This window comes from Sus scrofa, chromosome X (genome assembly GCF_054392235.1).
Source record: "Sus scrofa isolate SSC_HxYL_T2T_F1_AM1 chromosome X, Sscrofa_HxYL_maternal_Yorkshire_Landrace_v2.0, whole genome shotgun sequence".
Taxonomy (NCBI): domain Eukaryota; kingdom Metazoa; phylum Chordata; class Mammalia; order Artiodactyla; family Suidae; genus Sus; species Sus scrofa.
This window is the reverse complement of record NC_139401.1, coordinates 30707720-30726048: the sequence shown is the minus strand read 5'-3', so window position 1 is coordinate 30726048 and position 18329 is coordinate 30707720. Positions and strand designations below refer to the sequence as shown.

The following is an 18329-nucleotide window of genomic DNA, read 5'->3' as shown; positions in this document are numbered from 1 at the left end:
TTTCAACAAGGATTTTCCAAAAATAAGAAATTTCGACACTGAAATCGTAGGGATGATCAGAGGGGTCTGAAGAGCCAAGATAATTTTAAAGGCCTGCCAGGCAACAATGTATTTAAAGCCATAGTGTAGAATCTGCACAGGGACATACAGATAAACCAACAGCAGAGAATAGAGAGTTCAGAAGCACATTTGTGTATTTATGGATGTTTGATACGCTATAGAAATACCAAAGAAATCAGTGGGGAAAAGGTGGATAGATCTCCAAAACGGTGTTGAAGGCAAAAAGCAACTCTTAAAATGGTAGGTACTTTCTTAAAGTTTAAGAACATGTACAGTAATGCCGTTAGGTAGAACCACATGAAATGGCCATTTATGTAGGTTTTAAAAAGAAAAATAGCATCTTTACTAAGTTCAACCTAGTGTTTGTGGATGCGCTCGTGGTAATGATGGCTATGGGGTCAGCATGGCATTGGTGAAGGGAGAACGGATATCAGAAAGAGTATGTGGGGAAGCTTCTGCTTTAACTGTCATATTTTATTTCTTCAAAACATTTTGAAAAAAATATGGCAAATGTTAAATTTCTCCAAGCATTGGGGTGGGTCCATGGGTACACTCTTACTATGTTGTTATACATTGCTGTTGAGAATATTTGATGATTTTTTAAAGCAAACCCAAGTGTTGACAGAGGTATAAAAATTATAATCTCATGATATAATAAGGAAATATTTACAAAATGATTAATTCCTTTGCTGCTTAATTATGTAAACATAGCACTCATAAGGCTTTTAATATAAAAGATTGAAAAGCATCACACACACACACAGACACACACCTGGTAGACGCTTCAAATTTTATTTTTTTTTTAGCATTGCTAAAATTGTCATCATAAAAATCATTCATTAAGTGCCTCTCTTTTGCTTGCTATTGTGTTTGGTGGTGGTCAGATGTATCTCTCTGCCATTTTATAAGAAATCTGGTGATGATATTCAACTTTGTTTTTTTTCCTTTTTTCTTTTCCCCTTTTTTGATGCCAAACAGGAATCTGCAAGCAGAATATGATCGTCTGAAGCAGCAGCATGAACATAAAGGCCTGTCCCCACTGCCGTCCCCTCCTGAAATGATGCCCACCTCTCCCCAGAGCCCCCGGGATGCTGAGCTCATTGCTGAGGCCAAGCTACTGCGTCAACACAAAGGCCGCCTGGAAGCCAGGATGCAAATCCTGGAAGACCACAATAAACAGCTGGAGTCCCAGTTACATAGGCTAAGGCAGCTGCTGGAGCAAGTGAGACCCACATGTCTCTAACAATAGGATAGCTGCAAAAATTCATTTTCCCCTCTTCAAACTAAAGACTAGTCCTTTTCAGGAATGTACCAGGCATCGCTCTATTAAGTACTTAATATGTGCCTAGCTAAGTGTTAGGTATCAAGGGATAGAAGAAGAGGAGAAACCTAGTGTGTCTTTTTGTATTTGTTCTAGATTATTTCCTACAAATTTTTTTTTAAGTCTTTATTGAAAATGTAGCAGGAAGCCCTACCTGCATAGAGTCCTGGCTTTCTGGGAAAGCCATCTTGTAACTTAAAACTTCACAAAAATATTAATTCTCCATTACATTTTTGTGGTCTCATATGATTTCACTATTCTCACATGACCTTCTAAATCTTTCAGTTATTTAGTCTAATGATTTACTATATCTTATTCCACTGTAGCTTTAATGTTTTTCAGACTTATAAGGGAGTACAATTCAGGTACAAAGGCAGAATGTATTGATCTTGTCAACGGGGAAAATTCCCAAATTTAACCATCTTTGGGAGGTTTCTAAGTAGGAAAGTTCATAATTTCTGAGTCTTGGGTGTCTATAATAATTTTGTATTTACATATTTGCTGGAGTTTTTATTATGGAAAATAATTCTATTTTCTTTTGGATGCCTTAGCCCCAGGCAGAGGCCAAGGTGAATGGTACTACAGTGTCCTCTCCTTCTACCTCTCTTCAGAGGTCAGACAGCAGTCAGCCTATGCTGCTCCGGGTGGTTGGCAGTCAAACTTCAGAATCCATGGGTAAGTGTCTGTCTTAGCTGCTCCTGGGTTTTGTTATCTGTTAAGGTCTGGACATGATGAACTGTTGGCTCAGAGGTTTAAATCATCTACTAAATTATCTAATATCAGTTCTGGACAAAGCATTATCATAAATGCCTTAGGGGTACAAAGATGAAAGACATAGTCCTAGCTTTCAAAGGGCTGGCTATTGAGTTACTCAGAACAAGGCAGCATGGTATTAAAGTTTCATTCATTTTGGAGATCAGAGAAGGCTTTTTGACAAATTTCTATTGTAAAGAGTTCTAGAAGATGGAGTAGGAATTGAGCATATGTTGAAGAAAGAATAGCATAACTGAAGATGTAGATAGGAGGGCCTTGGGCCAAGGGCAGGAAAGAGCTAATAGTCTAGTTAGTAGCAAGATAGGGTCCAAGCAGGAGATGGGCAGAAGTAAGGCTACAGAGGAAGTTTAGAGTCACATCATAGTGACGTGATTATTGGGCAGAAGTGTTTGGTCCGTGTCTGTCAAGGAGCCACTGAAAATCATTTAGCAGGTAGGAAATAGCTAAAAAGATATACTCTGGCAGTTTTAACTGTCCCAAAGTAAAACTTGTATAGATGGAAAGACTAGTTAGGAGGTGATCACAAAGGCCAAGTTATAGGAGTTATGAGGACCTGTATTTGAGAGATGTCTGGGATGGGGTGGGAGGAGGTGACTGTGAGGCTTATTTGAAAATAGAGTACCTAAGGTCAGGGGCCAGACTGGAAAATGGGAGGAAAGAAAATGAGAGAGAATTTGGTTGGAAAAAGATAGTGATACTTTTTAATGTGGAAATGGTAAAAGGGCAGTCTGGAGAGATTTGAGAGTCGGCTGCATGGAATTGATAGCTGAAGGTGTGAGATGAGAAATGGTTAACAAAGGCGCTTGGATCCAGTGCCTTGGGGAAGACCTCCATTTGGGTGATAGTGTAGTGAAGGAGTGGGGAGTAGTGTTGGAAGGTGGAGGTACTGAATAATATCTCCCAAACTGAGAAGGAACATTAAGACCAAAAAACAAAGCGGGCAATTCCATAAAGTACAAATATGAAGTTTATTGTAGGTAACTTACATAGAGGTAGGATTAGGCAAATGGCAATCCCAAAGAATTTGCAGCTGTGCTCCTTGCTGCCAAAAGGGGTACAGGGGGATTTAAAGGAGCCAAAGCGTATTTGCACAGATAGAAACTGGGGGGTTTCCTCCCTCCCCCAGGGTCTCATGACCATGAACCATCTGTGTCTGCAAAAGTCATTCTTCCTGTTTGCATCGGAAGGCAAGGGTGAAAGTTGATAGGGAACTTCTTGGGCGTAGTCCTTGTGAGGAGGCTAAAGCTCAGTTACTTGGAAAGGGGAGGAGGGTACGACTTAGTTCAGCTACACAAGTAGGCATAGGTTTAAGGCAGAAGATGTGGGCAACAGGTCAAATGCTGACAAGAGCTCAAGTGAGATGAAAATATAGTATAGCTCACTGGGTCACTGTAAATGCATTAGCCACTTCTGAGAAAGCTTTTTCAGCCAAGGAAAGGGAAGTGGGAAATTTCTTTTTCACTGAAATGAAAGGTCAGGTAGTCTTGAAAACAAGTGTGGCGTGAGGAAAGTGAAGACCCTTATGGAACATTAGCGAGTAACCCCAAGGGTTTAGGTTAAAAGTTGGCTGTGGAAAATAGTCAGAATGGTCTGGTGTGGTTCTTCAGTAGTGTTCCGTGCCTAGGCCTGGGGTTCCAAGCAACCTGGAGTTCATAAGTCAGAGTAAAGCATTTGGCAGTGTTAATGACTCCATTGCTAAAATGACCAGGATAGGGCTTGCCAGCCATCTGCTTCTTGGTTTTTCTTGCTGTGCTAAGCTAGACAATAGGAGGTTTTATGAAGGTCACAAAATACTTGGTCCCCTCCTCCCTCACTTATCCTAAAACCCAGCATGAGCCAACCCCATGATGTATGCCTTCTTTTTCCTGGGTCTTAAACTGGGTATACTTGACCCTCTTGACCTTACCCTACAGGAAGGAAAAGACCAGTGACTCCTTGATTCACATTTAAAGCTCTGGTTACCTGGTATCATGGCGTGCTGAAGAAGAGTTCATTTTTCCAGGAGAGTAGAGTATAGACAGGTGAAGTGCCTAATCAAAAGTGATGGAACAAAAAGGAAAGGTCAGAGGTGTGAGTGAATTTTATGATGGCAGATTAGGGGAAAAGGGTCAGGAAATTCACGAGTTGGACATCATGGAAGTAAAACACCTTGAAGCAATTTGTCCATTTAAAAGGTAGCCCTCCCAGTGAGCTGCTGACTTTACGTGAAGATCACTGCTGGGCGAGGGTTGCAGGTCCTGGGGAATGAAGAAAGTTTCCTCGAGATATTGAGGAAGGTGGTGAGGGCACTGAGATGAAAGAAATCACCCCTGGTAGAAAAGCCAGGTTTCAGTTCTCTGTTGAAGGAAGAGGAAATGTTTGAAGTTGTTTCTCCCAGCTTTCCTGTACCTCTGTGATTGAGGGCAGTCTCCGTATCTGATTCTCTTTCTCCACATGAGATCTGAATATGGCTAATGGGCTGTTGGGACTGGAAATGATCGCGCAGCATCTGAAGAAATACTCTGTGCCCCAGGAAAGTCTATAAATTCCCCTAACAACTGAGTTTTAGTACCTCTGTTGTTCTTTCCTACTTCAAGATTTTACCTTTTGTGAAGTAAGCAAAAGCATGGGAAGCCAAGTCGCCTATTTCAGCGGTGAGATTCAGAACCCTGGGTGCACGGAAGCATTAATTATTCAGGCCTGTCAACACTGGCAGAGAGGCAGCCTGCCTGTGAAAGCCCCCAATTAAAGTACACATCAGGCTGTGGGCCAAGATGATTTGTGGAGCTGAGAGGATTGTGGCAGAACTGAATATAAGCATGGAAGTGCTTTTTTTCCAGGGGCTGGGTTAGGCTCGGTTGTTAATAAGTTTGTTCTTTGAATGAAGAGACTGAATTCAAAGGTGATTTTTTTCTTCAACTGTATAAGCCAACCTCAGTTAAGGGAAAAAATGACCATGTTCTTGAAGGATGCACACAGGTGTTGAAATAAATGCAGTGTGTATCACATGCTTTGAAGCTCTGAGATGTGAGAAGGCTGGGAGTGGCTGAACCATATCCTGGGAGAGAGGTGCTTTACTATATTAACTCCAAGACTTTTTAAAGAGAAGTATGGGTGAAGTCATACCAGGTGATCTAATGACTTCAAGTATCTCCTCAAATCATGAAATACTTACCACTGGTAAGTCTCGGTGTACCGTATGTGTGTTCTATACATTTTCCAACGGGACAGCATCCTGTTTAAGCTTATATTCTATTTAAAAAGACAAAGAAATGAACGAAGTGTCTGTTTTCTTTCTGCCTTGATGAGCCACATAAGGAGTCTGACTTCCTAACAACCTATCTCTGACTCCTTAACTTTTTTTACCTGATCACTCGTTAAGAACATTTTATATTTCACTTGTTTGTTTACTTAAACAATGTTAAAAGGTCTCTTAGCTTCTTATTTAGAACAATTTCAGACTTAGGGCAGAATTGCAGTTAATGCCACATTTGCTATTTATTTACGGTAACATCCATTTATGTTTATATGTTAACATCTTTACATATACCTTATATATTTATGTTTTATGTGCATATTTGTGTGTGTATAGTTTCTCATTTAATGATTATGCTTCCTAATTAATGACTTTTCACCTCTAAATGCTTCAACATTTATCTTCTGTGGTGAGAGAGATTCTCTCTTATATAATCACAATAGGATTACCACACAGAAAATTAACTGATATAATACATAATTTAGATTCAAATACAACCCATTCTGCCAATAATATTCTTTCTAGGTGTTTAATTTTTTTTCCTAAAGAAAGTCATACTTTTCATCTGGTTGTCCTGTCTCATTAGTCTCCTTTAATCTAGAACACTTTCCTGGCCTCTGAAGATTTTCATGACACTGACATTTTAGAATAGGTCAGGCCAGTTGTTGTGTAGTATGTTCTTACTTTGGATTTGCCTGCTTTTGACTCATGCTTGGATTCAGGCTATTTCATGCCAAATTACCCTGTAAGTGATATTCTGTCCTTAGCACATCACTTCTAGGCTTTTCTCAGGCTTGCCAGCCCAGACCTCTCTCCTGAGTGTCTTCTGGATAAAACCAAATAAAAAAATATATACAATCTGAAATCAGAGTCAACCTTCAGAACATCTCTCCCAATGTCTAAACTATGCATACTCTTTCTTCTTTTTACTTACCTACCTTTTTTCTAGCTTCATTAGAGTGTAATTTGTATACTATAAAATGAACTTTTAATGTGTACATCATGAGAAGTCTGGGCATATGCATGTAAACCCATGATACCATCACCATAACCAAGGTACTAAACATATTATCACTTCCAAAACCAACCCTTTACCTGCCTTCTTGAGCCAAGCCCCACCACCAATCTACTCCTCAAGGTCAGTTGGTTTTGCTTCTCATACAATAGAGAAAAAGCCTTTTGATTCAACTGTTCCCACCCAGATTTAGTCCCTGTCATGTGATCAGCTGAACAGACAATATGAATACTCTAATTGGTTTCTCTGCCTTTGGCCTCTGTCTCTGTCCAAGCCATCTTCCACATGTTTCCAATTATTCTAACATTGAAATTGTCTATTATTCTCCTCCTTAAGCATTTTTATGGCTCCTATTTGCCAATAGCTTAAAGTCCATATTCCTTATTAGCATGGTATTCAAAATCCACCTTCCTCTACAGTCCCATTTTTTACTTCTTCCTTCAAACATGATCCCTCTGCCTCCATTTTCAGACCCAGTGCTCATCCATACAAAACATGCTGTTTCACTGATCTGTTTGGTCACCCTGTGCACAGTGTTTTCTTAATTCCTTCGGTTTGTCTTTTGAGAGAATTTCATCATGCACTACTTAATCACTCATACATTTTATCTTGTAATTTATTCTGGTTTATAGTTAGTGATTAGACTGTCTTTTTTCTCCCTAGAACTTAACCTCCTTAAGGGCAAGGACTAAGTCTTGTTCATTTTTGTTACCATTTGATCACCTTTTATGCAACAAACTTTCAGGAAAATGCTTGTCGAATAAATGTTTCGAAGTGAAGCACAATGCATCCTTGCATAGACATGAAACAAAACCACACCCTTAGGAAATTTAGCTGGAGGTTCTGGATCAAGATGACGACAACACAGAAAGATTCTGAACTCACCTCCTCCTACAGAAACACAGAATCTACAACTACACATGCAATAATTTCTTCTCAAGGTAATTCAGGAATTAGCTGAGTCACTCCTCTGCATTCAACAAAAAGAAAAAAAGCCCACGTCAAAACCGATAGGAGAGTCTGAGACACAGTTTTGGTGTAAACCCCATCCCTGGCGTGGTGACTCACAACCAGGAAGGAACTCATAACTACTAGCTTCTCCCTGAAGAGTAAAGGTTTGAATGCCACATCTGACACCCTAACTCTTGAACACTTCGACTTGAGAGCTGAGCTCCCCAAACACTTGCTTTGAAGTCAGTGGGGCTTGCAGCCATGAGAGCCACAAGGCTATAGTGAACTAAGAGACGGTACCTTAAAGGACTCATGTGGACTTGGCAAGGCTAACCATGGCAGCATAGAGGCAGCAGACTGGAAGGCACATAGTCTTTGCATGAAAGGAGGTCCATTTATATCTTAAAAGCTTCGGCCTGAAGTGGCAAGCTTCTGATTGAACACACATGCAGGGGGATGACTTTAGTACTCTCCAGAAATTGTACAGGACAGCCAGTGCCATCTTCATTCTGCCTCATTCCAGGTCATTGGTATCTCCCATAAAGGAGCTTGTGTACACATCTGGTGCTCTGGAGGCCACTGGGATTTATATTCACAGTTTCAATGGAATGGTAACAAAGGAAAAAACAGTTTTTAAAAGGCCATCTGCCAGTCTTTCCCTGAAAAAGGTATATTTATATACTGTAAATCTACTGCCTGAAGGTCAGTCTTGCAGTCACCTTGTACCTCGAGTGCTGACTGAAATTCTCCCCACTAGAACACTGAAGGTCTGGACACAACTTCAGGAACTAAGAGCCACTGATTACAAAAAAGCCTACTTGGACCCTCACAAAAGTTTGAGAGATGATCAAGAGCTAGGGCAGGATTGAAAAATAAGGTTCATCTCCTACATGACAGCACTCTCAAGATGGGAATGGTGACTGTTTTAGCTAATTCATAGAAACTAATTACACAAAGGATCAAAGCAAATAAAAAAAAAGGTGTATGTTCCAAACAAAAGAACAAGATAAAACCTCAAAGAAGACCTTAATTAAATTGAGATAAATATTTACCTTATAAAGAATTCACAATGAGAATCAAAAATGCTCATTGAGGTCAGGAAAATAATACATAAACAAAGTGAGAATTTCAACAGAGAGATACAAAATATAAGAAAGGCCAAATAGAAACCACAAAGCTGAAGTTTACACTAACTGAACTGGTAAGTACCATAGAGGAGAGGAGTTCAACAGCAAACTAGGTGAATGAGAAATAAGGATCAGCAAAATTAAAGACAGGGTAGTAGAATTCATCCATTAGAAAGGATCAAAGAGAGAAAAGGATGATGAAGAGAGAAGATTGCTTAAGAACTTACAGGACATCATCAAGCAGGAAAATATCCATGTTATAGGAGCTTTAGAAGGAAAAGAGAGAGAAAGGGGCAGATAACCTCCTTAACCTGAGGAGGGAAACAGACATCTAGATCCAGGAAGCCCAGAGAATTCTCATACCAAGACATATTAACTGTCAAAAGTTTAAGACAGAAAGAAAAGAAAAACAACTTGTTACATACAAGGGAACCCGCATAAATACATCAGGAGATTTTTCAGCAGAAATGTGGCAGGCCAGAAGGGAGTTTCATTATATATTCAAAGTATTGAAAGAAAAAGAGAAACTGGCAACCAGAATTTTCTCTGCAGCAAAGTGGCCCTTCAGAATTGAAAGAGAGAGAGAGTGTTCTAGATAAGCAAAAGTTGAAGGAATACAGCATCACTAGACCAACCTTACAAAAAATGTAAAAAGGACTTCTTTAACTTGAAACAAAAAGGTGCTCATTAGTAACAGGAAAACATTATAAGTCTTATGCGTAAAAGTAATTGCATAGTTAAATTCTGAATAATCTAATGTTGTAATAGTTATGGGCTAATCACTTATAAATCTACTATGAAGATTAAAAGACAAAAATACTAAAAATAACTATAGTAATTTCTTAATAGATAACACAAGATAAAAATATATAAATTGTGACATCAAAAACATACTGGGAAGAAGGAAAATGTAGAGTTTTAGAATGTGTTCAGACTTATCATTTTAAAATACACTGTTATAAATATGTTTTATCTAAGCCTCATGGTAACCACAAAGCAAAAACCTATTAATAAATACGTAAAAGATGGAAAGAAATCTAAGCCTAACACTATAATCTCAAATCACAAAGGAATAGAGAAAGAGAAGAAGAAAGGCACAGAGGAATACAAAACAGCCAGAAAATAATTTTTTAAAAAGGCAGTAAGTACATACCTATCAAAAATTAATTTAAATGTAAGTGGACTAAATTCTTCAATTAAAATGACTGAAAGTGAAAGGAAGGAAAAAGATATTCCATGCAAATGAAAACCAAAAGAAAACAAGAGTAGCTGTACTTACATCAAACAAAATATCAACAAAATGTACTTATATCAAAGACTACAGTAAAATACAAAGAAGGGCACTACATAATGATAAAGAGGTCATTCCAACAAGAGGCTGTAACATTTCTAAAGATTTATGTACCCAATATAGGGGCACCTACTTATATAATGCAAATACTAACAGACCTAAAGTGAGAAACAGATAGCAATGCAATAATAGTAGGAGACTTTAATTCCTCACTTACATCAATGGATAGATTATCCAGACAGAACATCAATAAGGAAACACTGGATTTGAATCACACATTAGATCAGATACACTTAATAGATATATACAGAACATTCTATCCACAAGCAGCAGAGTACACTGTTCTCAAATGCACATGGAAGATTCTCTAGGGTAGATTATATTAGGCCACAGAACACATCGTAATAAGTTTAAGAAGACTGAAATCATATGGAGCATCTTTTCTGATCACAATGTTATGAAACGAGAAATTTCAAGAAGAAAACCAGAAAATTAACATGTGAACATTTAACAACATGTCACTGAACTACAAATGGACTGATGAAGAAATCGAAAGAGAAATCAAAAAATACCTTGAGACAAATGAAAATGGAAATACAAGATACAGGGGTTATGGGATGCAGCAAAAGCAGTTGTGAGACAGAAGTTCCTAATGATAAATGCCTTCATCAGGAAACAAGAAAAATGTCAAACCTTATACCTCAAAGAACTAGAAAAAGAAGAACAAACTACAAAGTTAATAGAAGGAAAGAAAGAAAGGTCAAAGCAGAAATAAATGAAATAGAAATGAAAAAAAATCAATGGAAAAGATCAGTGAAACTGTTTCTCTTTGAAAAGGTAAATGACATAGACAATCCTTTAGCTAGACTCAACAAGAAAAAAGAATTCAAATCAGAACAATCAAAGAAGAGAGACATCACAACTTATACTACAGAAAAACAAGAGCATAGAACTACTGAGAATAATTATATTACAATAAATTAGATAACCTAGAAAGAAATGGCTAAATTCCTAGAAACAGGGAGTTCCCGTCATGGCTCAGTGGTTGACGAATCCAACTAGGAACCATGAGGTTGCAGGTTCAATCCCTGGCCCTGCTCAGTGGGTGAAGGATCCAGTGTTGCTGTGAGCTGTGGTGTAGGTCACAGACATGGCTCAGATCTGGCATTGCTGTGGCTCTGGTGTAGGCTAGCAGCTACAGCTCTGATTGGACCCCTAGCCTGGGAACCTCCATAGGCCATGGGAGCAGCCCTAGAAAAGGCAAAAGACCAAAAAAAAAAAAAAAATCCTAGAAACATGCAGTTTACCAAGAATGAATCATGAAGAAATAGGAAATTTGAACAGACCAATAATGAATAAGGAGATTGAATCTATAGTCAAAACTTTCCCAAAAAAAGAAAAGCCCAGATCTTTTTTGTGGGGAGGGAATTCTACCAAACATTTAAAGAATTAATAAATACCAGAGCTCCCATCATGGCTCAGTGGTAAACGAACCTGACTAGTATCAATGTGGATACGGTTTTGGTCATTGGCCTTGCTCAGAGGGTTTAGGATCTGGCACTGCTGTGAGCTGTGGTATAGGCCACAGACACAGCTTGGATCCCATGTTTCTGTAGCTATGATTTGACCTCTAGCCTGAGAACTTGCATATGCCATGAGGGCAGCCCTAAAAAGACTTAAAAAAATAGAAAAGAATTAACACTAGTTCTTCCCAAACAAAAAAATTGAAGATGAGATTATACCCCCAAAATTATTTTACAAAGCCAGCATAACTTGGATACCAAAACCAGATAAGGAAACTATAAGAAAACTATAGACTTGATGAATATAGATGCAAAAATTCTCAACAAAATATTAGCAAACCAAATTCAAGAGTACATTAAAAGGATCATACACCATAACTTTGTGGGATTTATCCCTGGGTTGCCAGGATGGATCAACATATACAAATCAATAAAAGGAGTCCAAATTGGAAATGAAGGATTAAAACTGTCACTGTTTGCAGATGACATAATACTATACATAGAAAATCCTAAAGGTGCTATCAGAAAATTACTAGAGCTGATCAGTGAATTTGGTAAAGTTGCAAGATACACTAAAAACAAAAAGTCAGAAAGAGAAATTAAGGAAGCAATTCCAGGAGTTCCTGTTGTGGCTTAGCAGTAAAGAACCTGACTAGTATCCATAAAGATGCAGGTTTGATCCCTGGCCTTGATCAGTGGGTTGAGGATCCAGAGTTGCCGTGGGCTGTGGTGTAGATCACAGACACGGCTCAGATCCTGCCCTGCTGTGGCTGCAGTGTAGGCTGGCAGCTACGGCTCCAGTTCGACACCTAGCCTGGGAATTTCCATGTGCTGTGGGTGGAAAAAGCCAAAAAGGGGGGGGGGGGAGTAGAACAAACAATTCCATTTACCATCACATCAAAAAGAATAAAATACCCAGAAAGAAACCTACCTAAAGAAGCAAAAGACCTGTATTCTGAAAACTATAAGATGCTGTTGAAAGAAATCAAAGACAACACAGATAGAAAGATAAACAGAGCTGGAGGAATCAGGCTCCCTGGCTTCAGACTGTATTACAAAGCTACAGTCATCAAAACAGTATGGTACAGATGCCAAAACAGACATATAGATCAGTGGAAGAGGATAGAAAACCCAGAAATAATCCTATACATTTAGGGTCAATTAATCTATGACAAAGGAGGCAAGAATATATACTAGAGAAAAGACACTCTCTTCAAGAAGTGGTGCTAGGAAAATTGGACAGCTACATGTAAAAGAATTAAATTAGAATACTCTCTAACACCATACACAAAAATAAACTCAAAATGGATTAAATACCAAAACCTAAGGTCAGATAGTATAAAACTCTTATAGTAAAACACAGGCAGAAACTCTGACATAAATGGCAGCAGTACCTTTTTGGATCCACCTCCTAGAGTAGTAAAAATAAAAAGAAATGGGACATAATTAAAAGCTTCTGCACAGCAAAGGAAACCATTAAAAAAAAAAGCCAGAAAGACGACCTACAGAATGGGAGATTATCTTTGCAAAGAAGGCAACTGACAAAGTATTAATCTCCAAAATATACAAACATCTCATGCAACTTTATATAAAAAAACATACAACCCAATCAAAAATAGGCAGAAGACCTAAATAGACATTTCTCCAAAGAAGGCCAATAGATGGCAACAACAACAACGAACGCATGAAAAGATGCTCAACATCACTAATTATTAGAGAAATGCAAGTCAAATCTACAATGAGGTACTGCTTCACACGAGACAGAATGGCTGTCATCAAAAAGTCTACAAACAATAAATGCTGGAAAGGGTATGGAGAAAAGGGAACCCTCTCACACTCTTGGTGGGGATGTAAATTGGTACAACTACTATGGAAAACAGTTTGGAGGGTCCCCAAAAAACTGTTGCTATGATCCAGCAATCCCAATTCTGACACATCCAGAGAAAACTGTAATTTGAAAACATGCATGCACCCTAGTGATCATGGCAGCACTATTTACAGTAGCTAAGACATGTAAGCAACCTAAATGTCCATCAATATAGAACTGTATCAAGAAGATGTGATACATATATACAATGTAATATTTAGTAAGAGAAAGACATGTATCACTTATATGTGGAATCTATAAAAAAATAATACAAATGAACTTATTTACAAAACAGAAACAGACTCACAGATTTCAAAAACAAACTGATGGTTACCATAGGAAATCACAGTGGGAGTGGGAAGGAATAAGGAAGATGGGAATCACACACACACACTACTATATATAAAACAGATAACCAACAATGACCTACTGTATAGCTCAGGCAACTGTACTCAATATTCTATAATAACCTATATGGGAAAAGAATCTGAAAAACACACACACATAAATGATTCACTTTGCTGCACACTTGAAACTAAAACAACACTGTAAACTATAAGAATTAAAATACACAGATCAATAAATATGATATATAAAGTAATAGAATGAAAGAAAAATCATGATCATCTCATTAGATGAAAAAAGCATTTGACAAAATTTAGCATCCATTCATGATGAAATTTCTCAACAAAGTGCATATACAGGGAAGGTATGTCTACACAATAAAGGCCATATATGACAAGCCCACAGCTAACATCTTAATGATGAAAAAGCTGAAAGCTTTTTTTTCTGCTAAGATCACACAAGAGAAGGATGCCTACTGTTGCCACTTTTATTCAACATAGTACTGAAAGTCCTAGCCTGTGTAATTAGGGGAAAAAAGGGCACCCAAATCAGAAAGTAGTAAATTTATCTCTATTTGCAAATGATGTAATATATATAGAAAATCCAGAAGATTCTACCAAAAGACTGTTAGAACTCAATGAATTTAGTAAAGTTACAGGATAAAAACTCAGTGTTCAAAACTCTGCATTTTATTGGCTGCTCATGTGGCATGTGGACGTTTCCATGCCAGGGATGGAAGCTATACCACAGCAGCAAACCAAGCCACTGCAATAACAATGCCAGATCCTTGACCCACTGCGCCGCAAGAGAACTCTATTGCGTTTTTACACACTAATAATGAACTATCAGAAAGAGAAATTAAGAAAATAATTCCATTTACAATTGCATCAAAAAGAATAAAATACCTACGAATAAATTTAAGGTAGAAAAAGACCTGTACTTTATAAGACAATGATGAAAAGAAACTGAACAAGACACAAACACATGGAAGGATATTTTATGCTCATAGATTAGAAGAATTAGTATTGTTAAGATAGCTATACTACCCAAATCAATCTACAGATTCAGTGAAATCCCTGTCAAAATTCCAATGGCATTTTTCACAGAAATAGTCCCCCCAAATCCCAAAATTTGTATGGAACCACAAAAAGGCCCCAAATCGCCAAAGCAATCTTGAGAAAGAATAAAGTTGGAGTCCCTCGTGATGCCTGATTTCAAACGGTATTTTGTAATTTGTATTTGTAATTTGAAAGTCATAGTAGCCAAAATGGTATGGCATTGGCATAAAAACCAACATCTAGATCAACATAACAGAGAGCCCATAAATAACCCCTTACATATGGTCAGTTAATTTACAATAAAGGAGCTAAGAACACACAATTGGGATAGTCTCTTCAGTAATTGATGTCAGTAAAACTGGACAGCCACACAAAAGAATGAAACTGGGAGTTCCTGTCGTGGCTCAGTGGTAATGAATCCTACTAGCATCGGTGAAGATGTGGGTTTGATCCCTAGCCTCACTCAGTGGGTTAAGGATACGGCATTGCTGTGAGCTGTGGTATAGGTCATAGATGTGGCCAGGATCTGGTGTTGCTGTGGCTGTAGTATAGGCTGGCAGGTGTAGCTCTGACTCAGCCCCTAGCCTGGGAACTTCCACATGCCTTGGGTGCAGCCCTAACATAAAAACGCAAAAAAAAAAAAAAAAAGTGAACCACTATTTTATACATGAAGATCAACTCAAAATGGGTTAAAGGCTTGAATCTAAGACCTGAAGGAATGAACCTAGTAGAAGAAAAAGTGGAGGTAAGCTCCTTGACATGACTCTTGGCAATAATTTTTGAGTTGATAACAAAAGGAAAAGTAATCTGACTACATCAGATAAAAAGCCTCTGTACAGCAAATAAATCCATCAAGAAAATGAAAAGGCATCCTACAGAATGCTAGAAAATATTTGCAAATCATGTATCTTAGAAGGAGATAATACCCAAAACTTAGAAAGAGCTCATACAACTCAATAGAAGAAACAATCATTTAAAAATGGGGAGAAGATCAGACATTCTACCAAAGATATACCAGTGGCAACAAGTACATGAAAAGGTGCTGAATATCACTAATCACGAGGAAAATGGAAATCAAAACCACAGTGAGCTATCACCTCACATATGTTAAAATGGCTATTATCGGAGTTCCCATTGTGGCTCAGTGGTTAATCCGACTAGGAACCATGATGTTTTGGATTCAATCCCTGCCCTTGCTCATTGGGTTAAGGATCTGGCATTGCCGTGAGCTGTGGTGTAGGTCGCAGATGCGGCTCGGATCCTGTGTTGCTGTGGCTCTGGCGTAGGCCAGCAGCTACAGCTCTGATTAGACCCCTAGCCCGGGACACTCCATATGCCACAGGAGTGGCCCTAGAAAAGGTGGAAAGACACACACACACACACACACACAAATGGACTATTATCGAAGAGACATGACATAACTAGTATTGGTGACAATTTGAAAAAAAGGGAACCCTTGTCACTGTTTTGGTGCAAATATGAAATGGTGCAGAGAACAGATTAGTGGTTGCCAAAGAAGGGGAGTGGGGTTGGGCAAAATGGGAAAACGTAGTCAAAAGGTACAAACTTTGAGTTATAACATAGATAAATCCTGATATAATGTATATCATGGAGACTACAGTTAACAATACTGTATTGTATATTTGAAAGTTGTGCAGCAAAATGGATGGACCTAGAGATTATCATACTAAGTGAAATAAATCAGAAAGAATCATATGATATCACATATGTGAAATCTAAAATAATGATGCAAATGTACTTATTTACAAAAGAGAAACAGACTCACAGACATAGAAAACAAACTTATAGTTACCAAAGGGGAAGGGGGGAGTGTAAATTAGGAGTTTGGGATTAACATATACACACTACTATATATAAAGTAGACAAGCAACAAAGACCTACTCTACAGCACAGTGAAGTATATTCAATGTCTTGTAAAAACTATATTCAATATCTTGTAATAACCTATAATGGAAAATAATCTGAAAAAGAGTGTGTATATAACTAAATCACTTGCTGTACATGTGAAACTAAGACAACCTTGTAAATCAAGTATACTTCAGTTTTTTAAAAAGTTGCTAAAGAGAGGAAATCTTTTACTCTTGTGATGAGAACTTTTAAGACTTTTAACTGGTGATGAATGTTAACTAGACTTACTGTGGTAATCAATTTGCAGTATGTACATATTTCAAATAATTATGTTATACACCTAAGACTAATATGTTATATGTCAATTGTATCTCAATAAGAAATAAAAAATAATACCTACTAATTTCAGTATCGTTCATCACCATTCAACACTGACCAGCTAATAACCAGCATTATATATCATTAATATAGTAAAGAGCATTTTTATGTAAAACTGAAACCGTCTACCCCAGATAATAACTTGTAAAAGTTACTGAAGATAAATTTCAGGTAACTTCTTTATCTTATGGAAAAAAAAAACTAGATTAAGGCAGGAAAGACATAATAAGGTAATCACACATCAAGTTAGAAATTGGTTAAAAACAAAATATGTGATATAGATCAGTAACCTAAAGAATAGTGATGGTATGTGTGCTCATACAGTAGTTCCACATTTTTAAGAGAAAATAATCTAACACACAAAAGCTTTCTTTTGTATAAAGAGAAAATAGTTTGGTTGGGTGAAAATATAATCATAGGTATAAGGATTCTTGTGTTTCGGCTGCATAGATTCTGGCTAAAGTCACTTTTTAAAGGAAGTAGCACCACTATCATTTGAATTGAGGAAAGGGAAGTGAATTAGATGGGATATCATCTCTTTAAGAAAGACTAAAACCATGGTGAATTTCACAAGACTTAAAGAATATCTTGCTCATAGCAAACCATTTCATTTCATTCCTTTTATCTCAGATTAAACTGAGTCAATCTCACTTTTTTCTTCATTTCCGCAGTGTCTATCATATTGTGCTATATCAAAGTACTATTTTAACTTTGTGTCTTTCCCTTATTTTGAAACATTCATTTTTAAAATGTTTCAGTCATTTTTTTGGACCAACTTCAGACAAATCATGAAAACCATAGCTAATAATCCAAAAAGGATTGTTATGCATGTCTGTGGGAATGAATCACCTTGGAGTAGAATCAAATTGAAATATTAATGCTAAAGAACTGCCATTAACTAAGTCAGAAATCCCTTAACCATTAGCAGTATGCTTTTTAAGTAGGTGATGAATTAATGATTAAAGACGAGGGATAGGTAAGTTCCTAGTATACACAACTGGGACTCAATAAATATTTTCCTATTGAACAAATGACAGTTTTGGGGGGTCGGGGGGAGCTTGTAGTCACCAGTAGTACTGTTAGATTCAAGAACATTTTCAGGTTGCCTGTAATCTTGTAGCTCCTATCAGTGTATGATTAGATAGCCCATAAATATTGGTATCTTGTTGGTTGGATGCCCTAAAACAGAGTACATCAATCAGCTGTTACAATGTAACAAAATAATCACAAAATCCCCACGTTATGTATTTTTCACTCATGCATCGTTGGTTAACTGGAGTTGTGCTGGAGCTGAATTACACTTGACTCCAGCTTATGGGTTGGATTCAAGTCCGTTCCACATATCTCTCATCCTTTGTAGGTCACCAAGCCATCTGGACCACGTGCTTCTTAATGCACATAAACACAGGAGGACAAGCCCAACCACCAAAGGACGTTACAAGCCTCTAGTGATGTATCTGCTAGCATTCCACTGGCCAGAGCAGGTCACATGACCATGTCCCAATTCCTTGGCCA

At 37.7% G+C, this 18329-nt stretch overlaps 1 protein-coding gene across 24 annotated transcripts in view; it reads left to right on the top strand.

Moving 5' to 3' along the window:
- Positions 1-18329, top strand: part of DMD (dystrophin) — a 2611869-nt gene that overhangs the window by 2573677 nt on the left and 19863 nt on the right. For all 24 annotated transcript variants that reach the window (XM_021079543.2, XM_085006422.1, XM_085006420.1 and 21 more), the window contains 2 exon segments: positions 1039-1282; positions 1933-2056. In XM_021079543.2, the coding sequence (XP_020935202.1) occupies positions 1039-1282; positions 1933-2056 (368 nt within the window).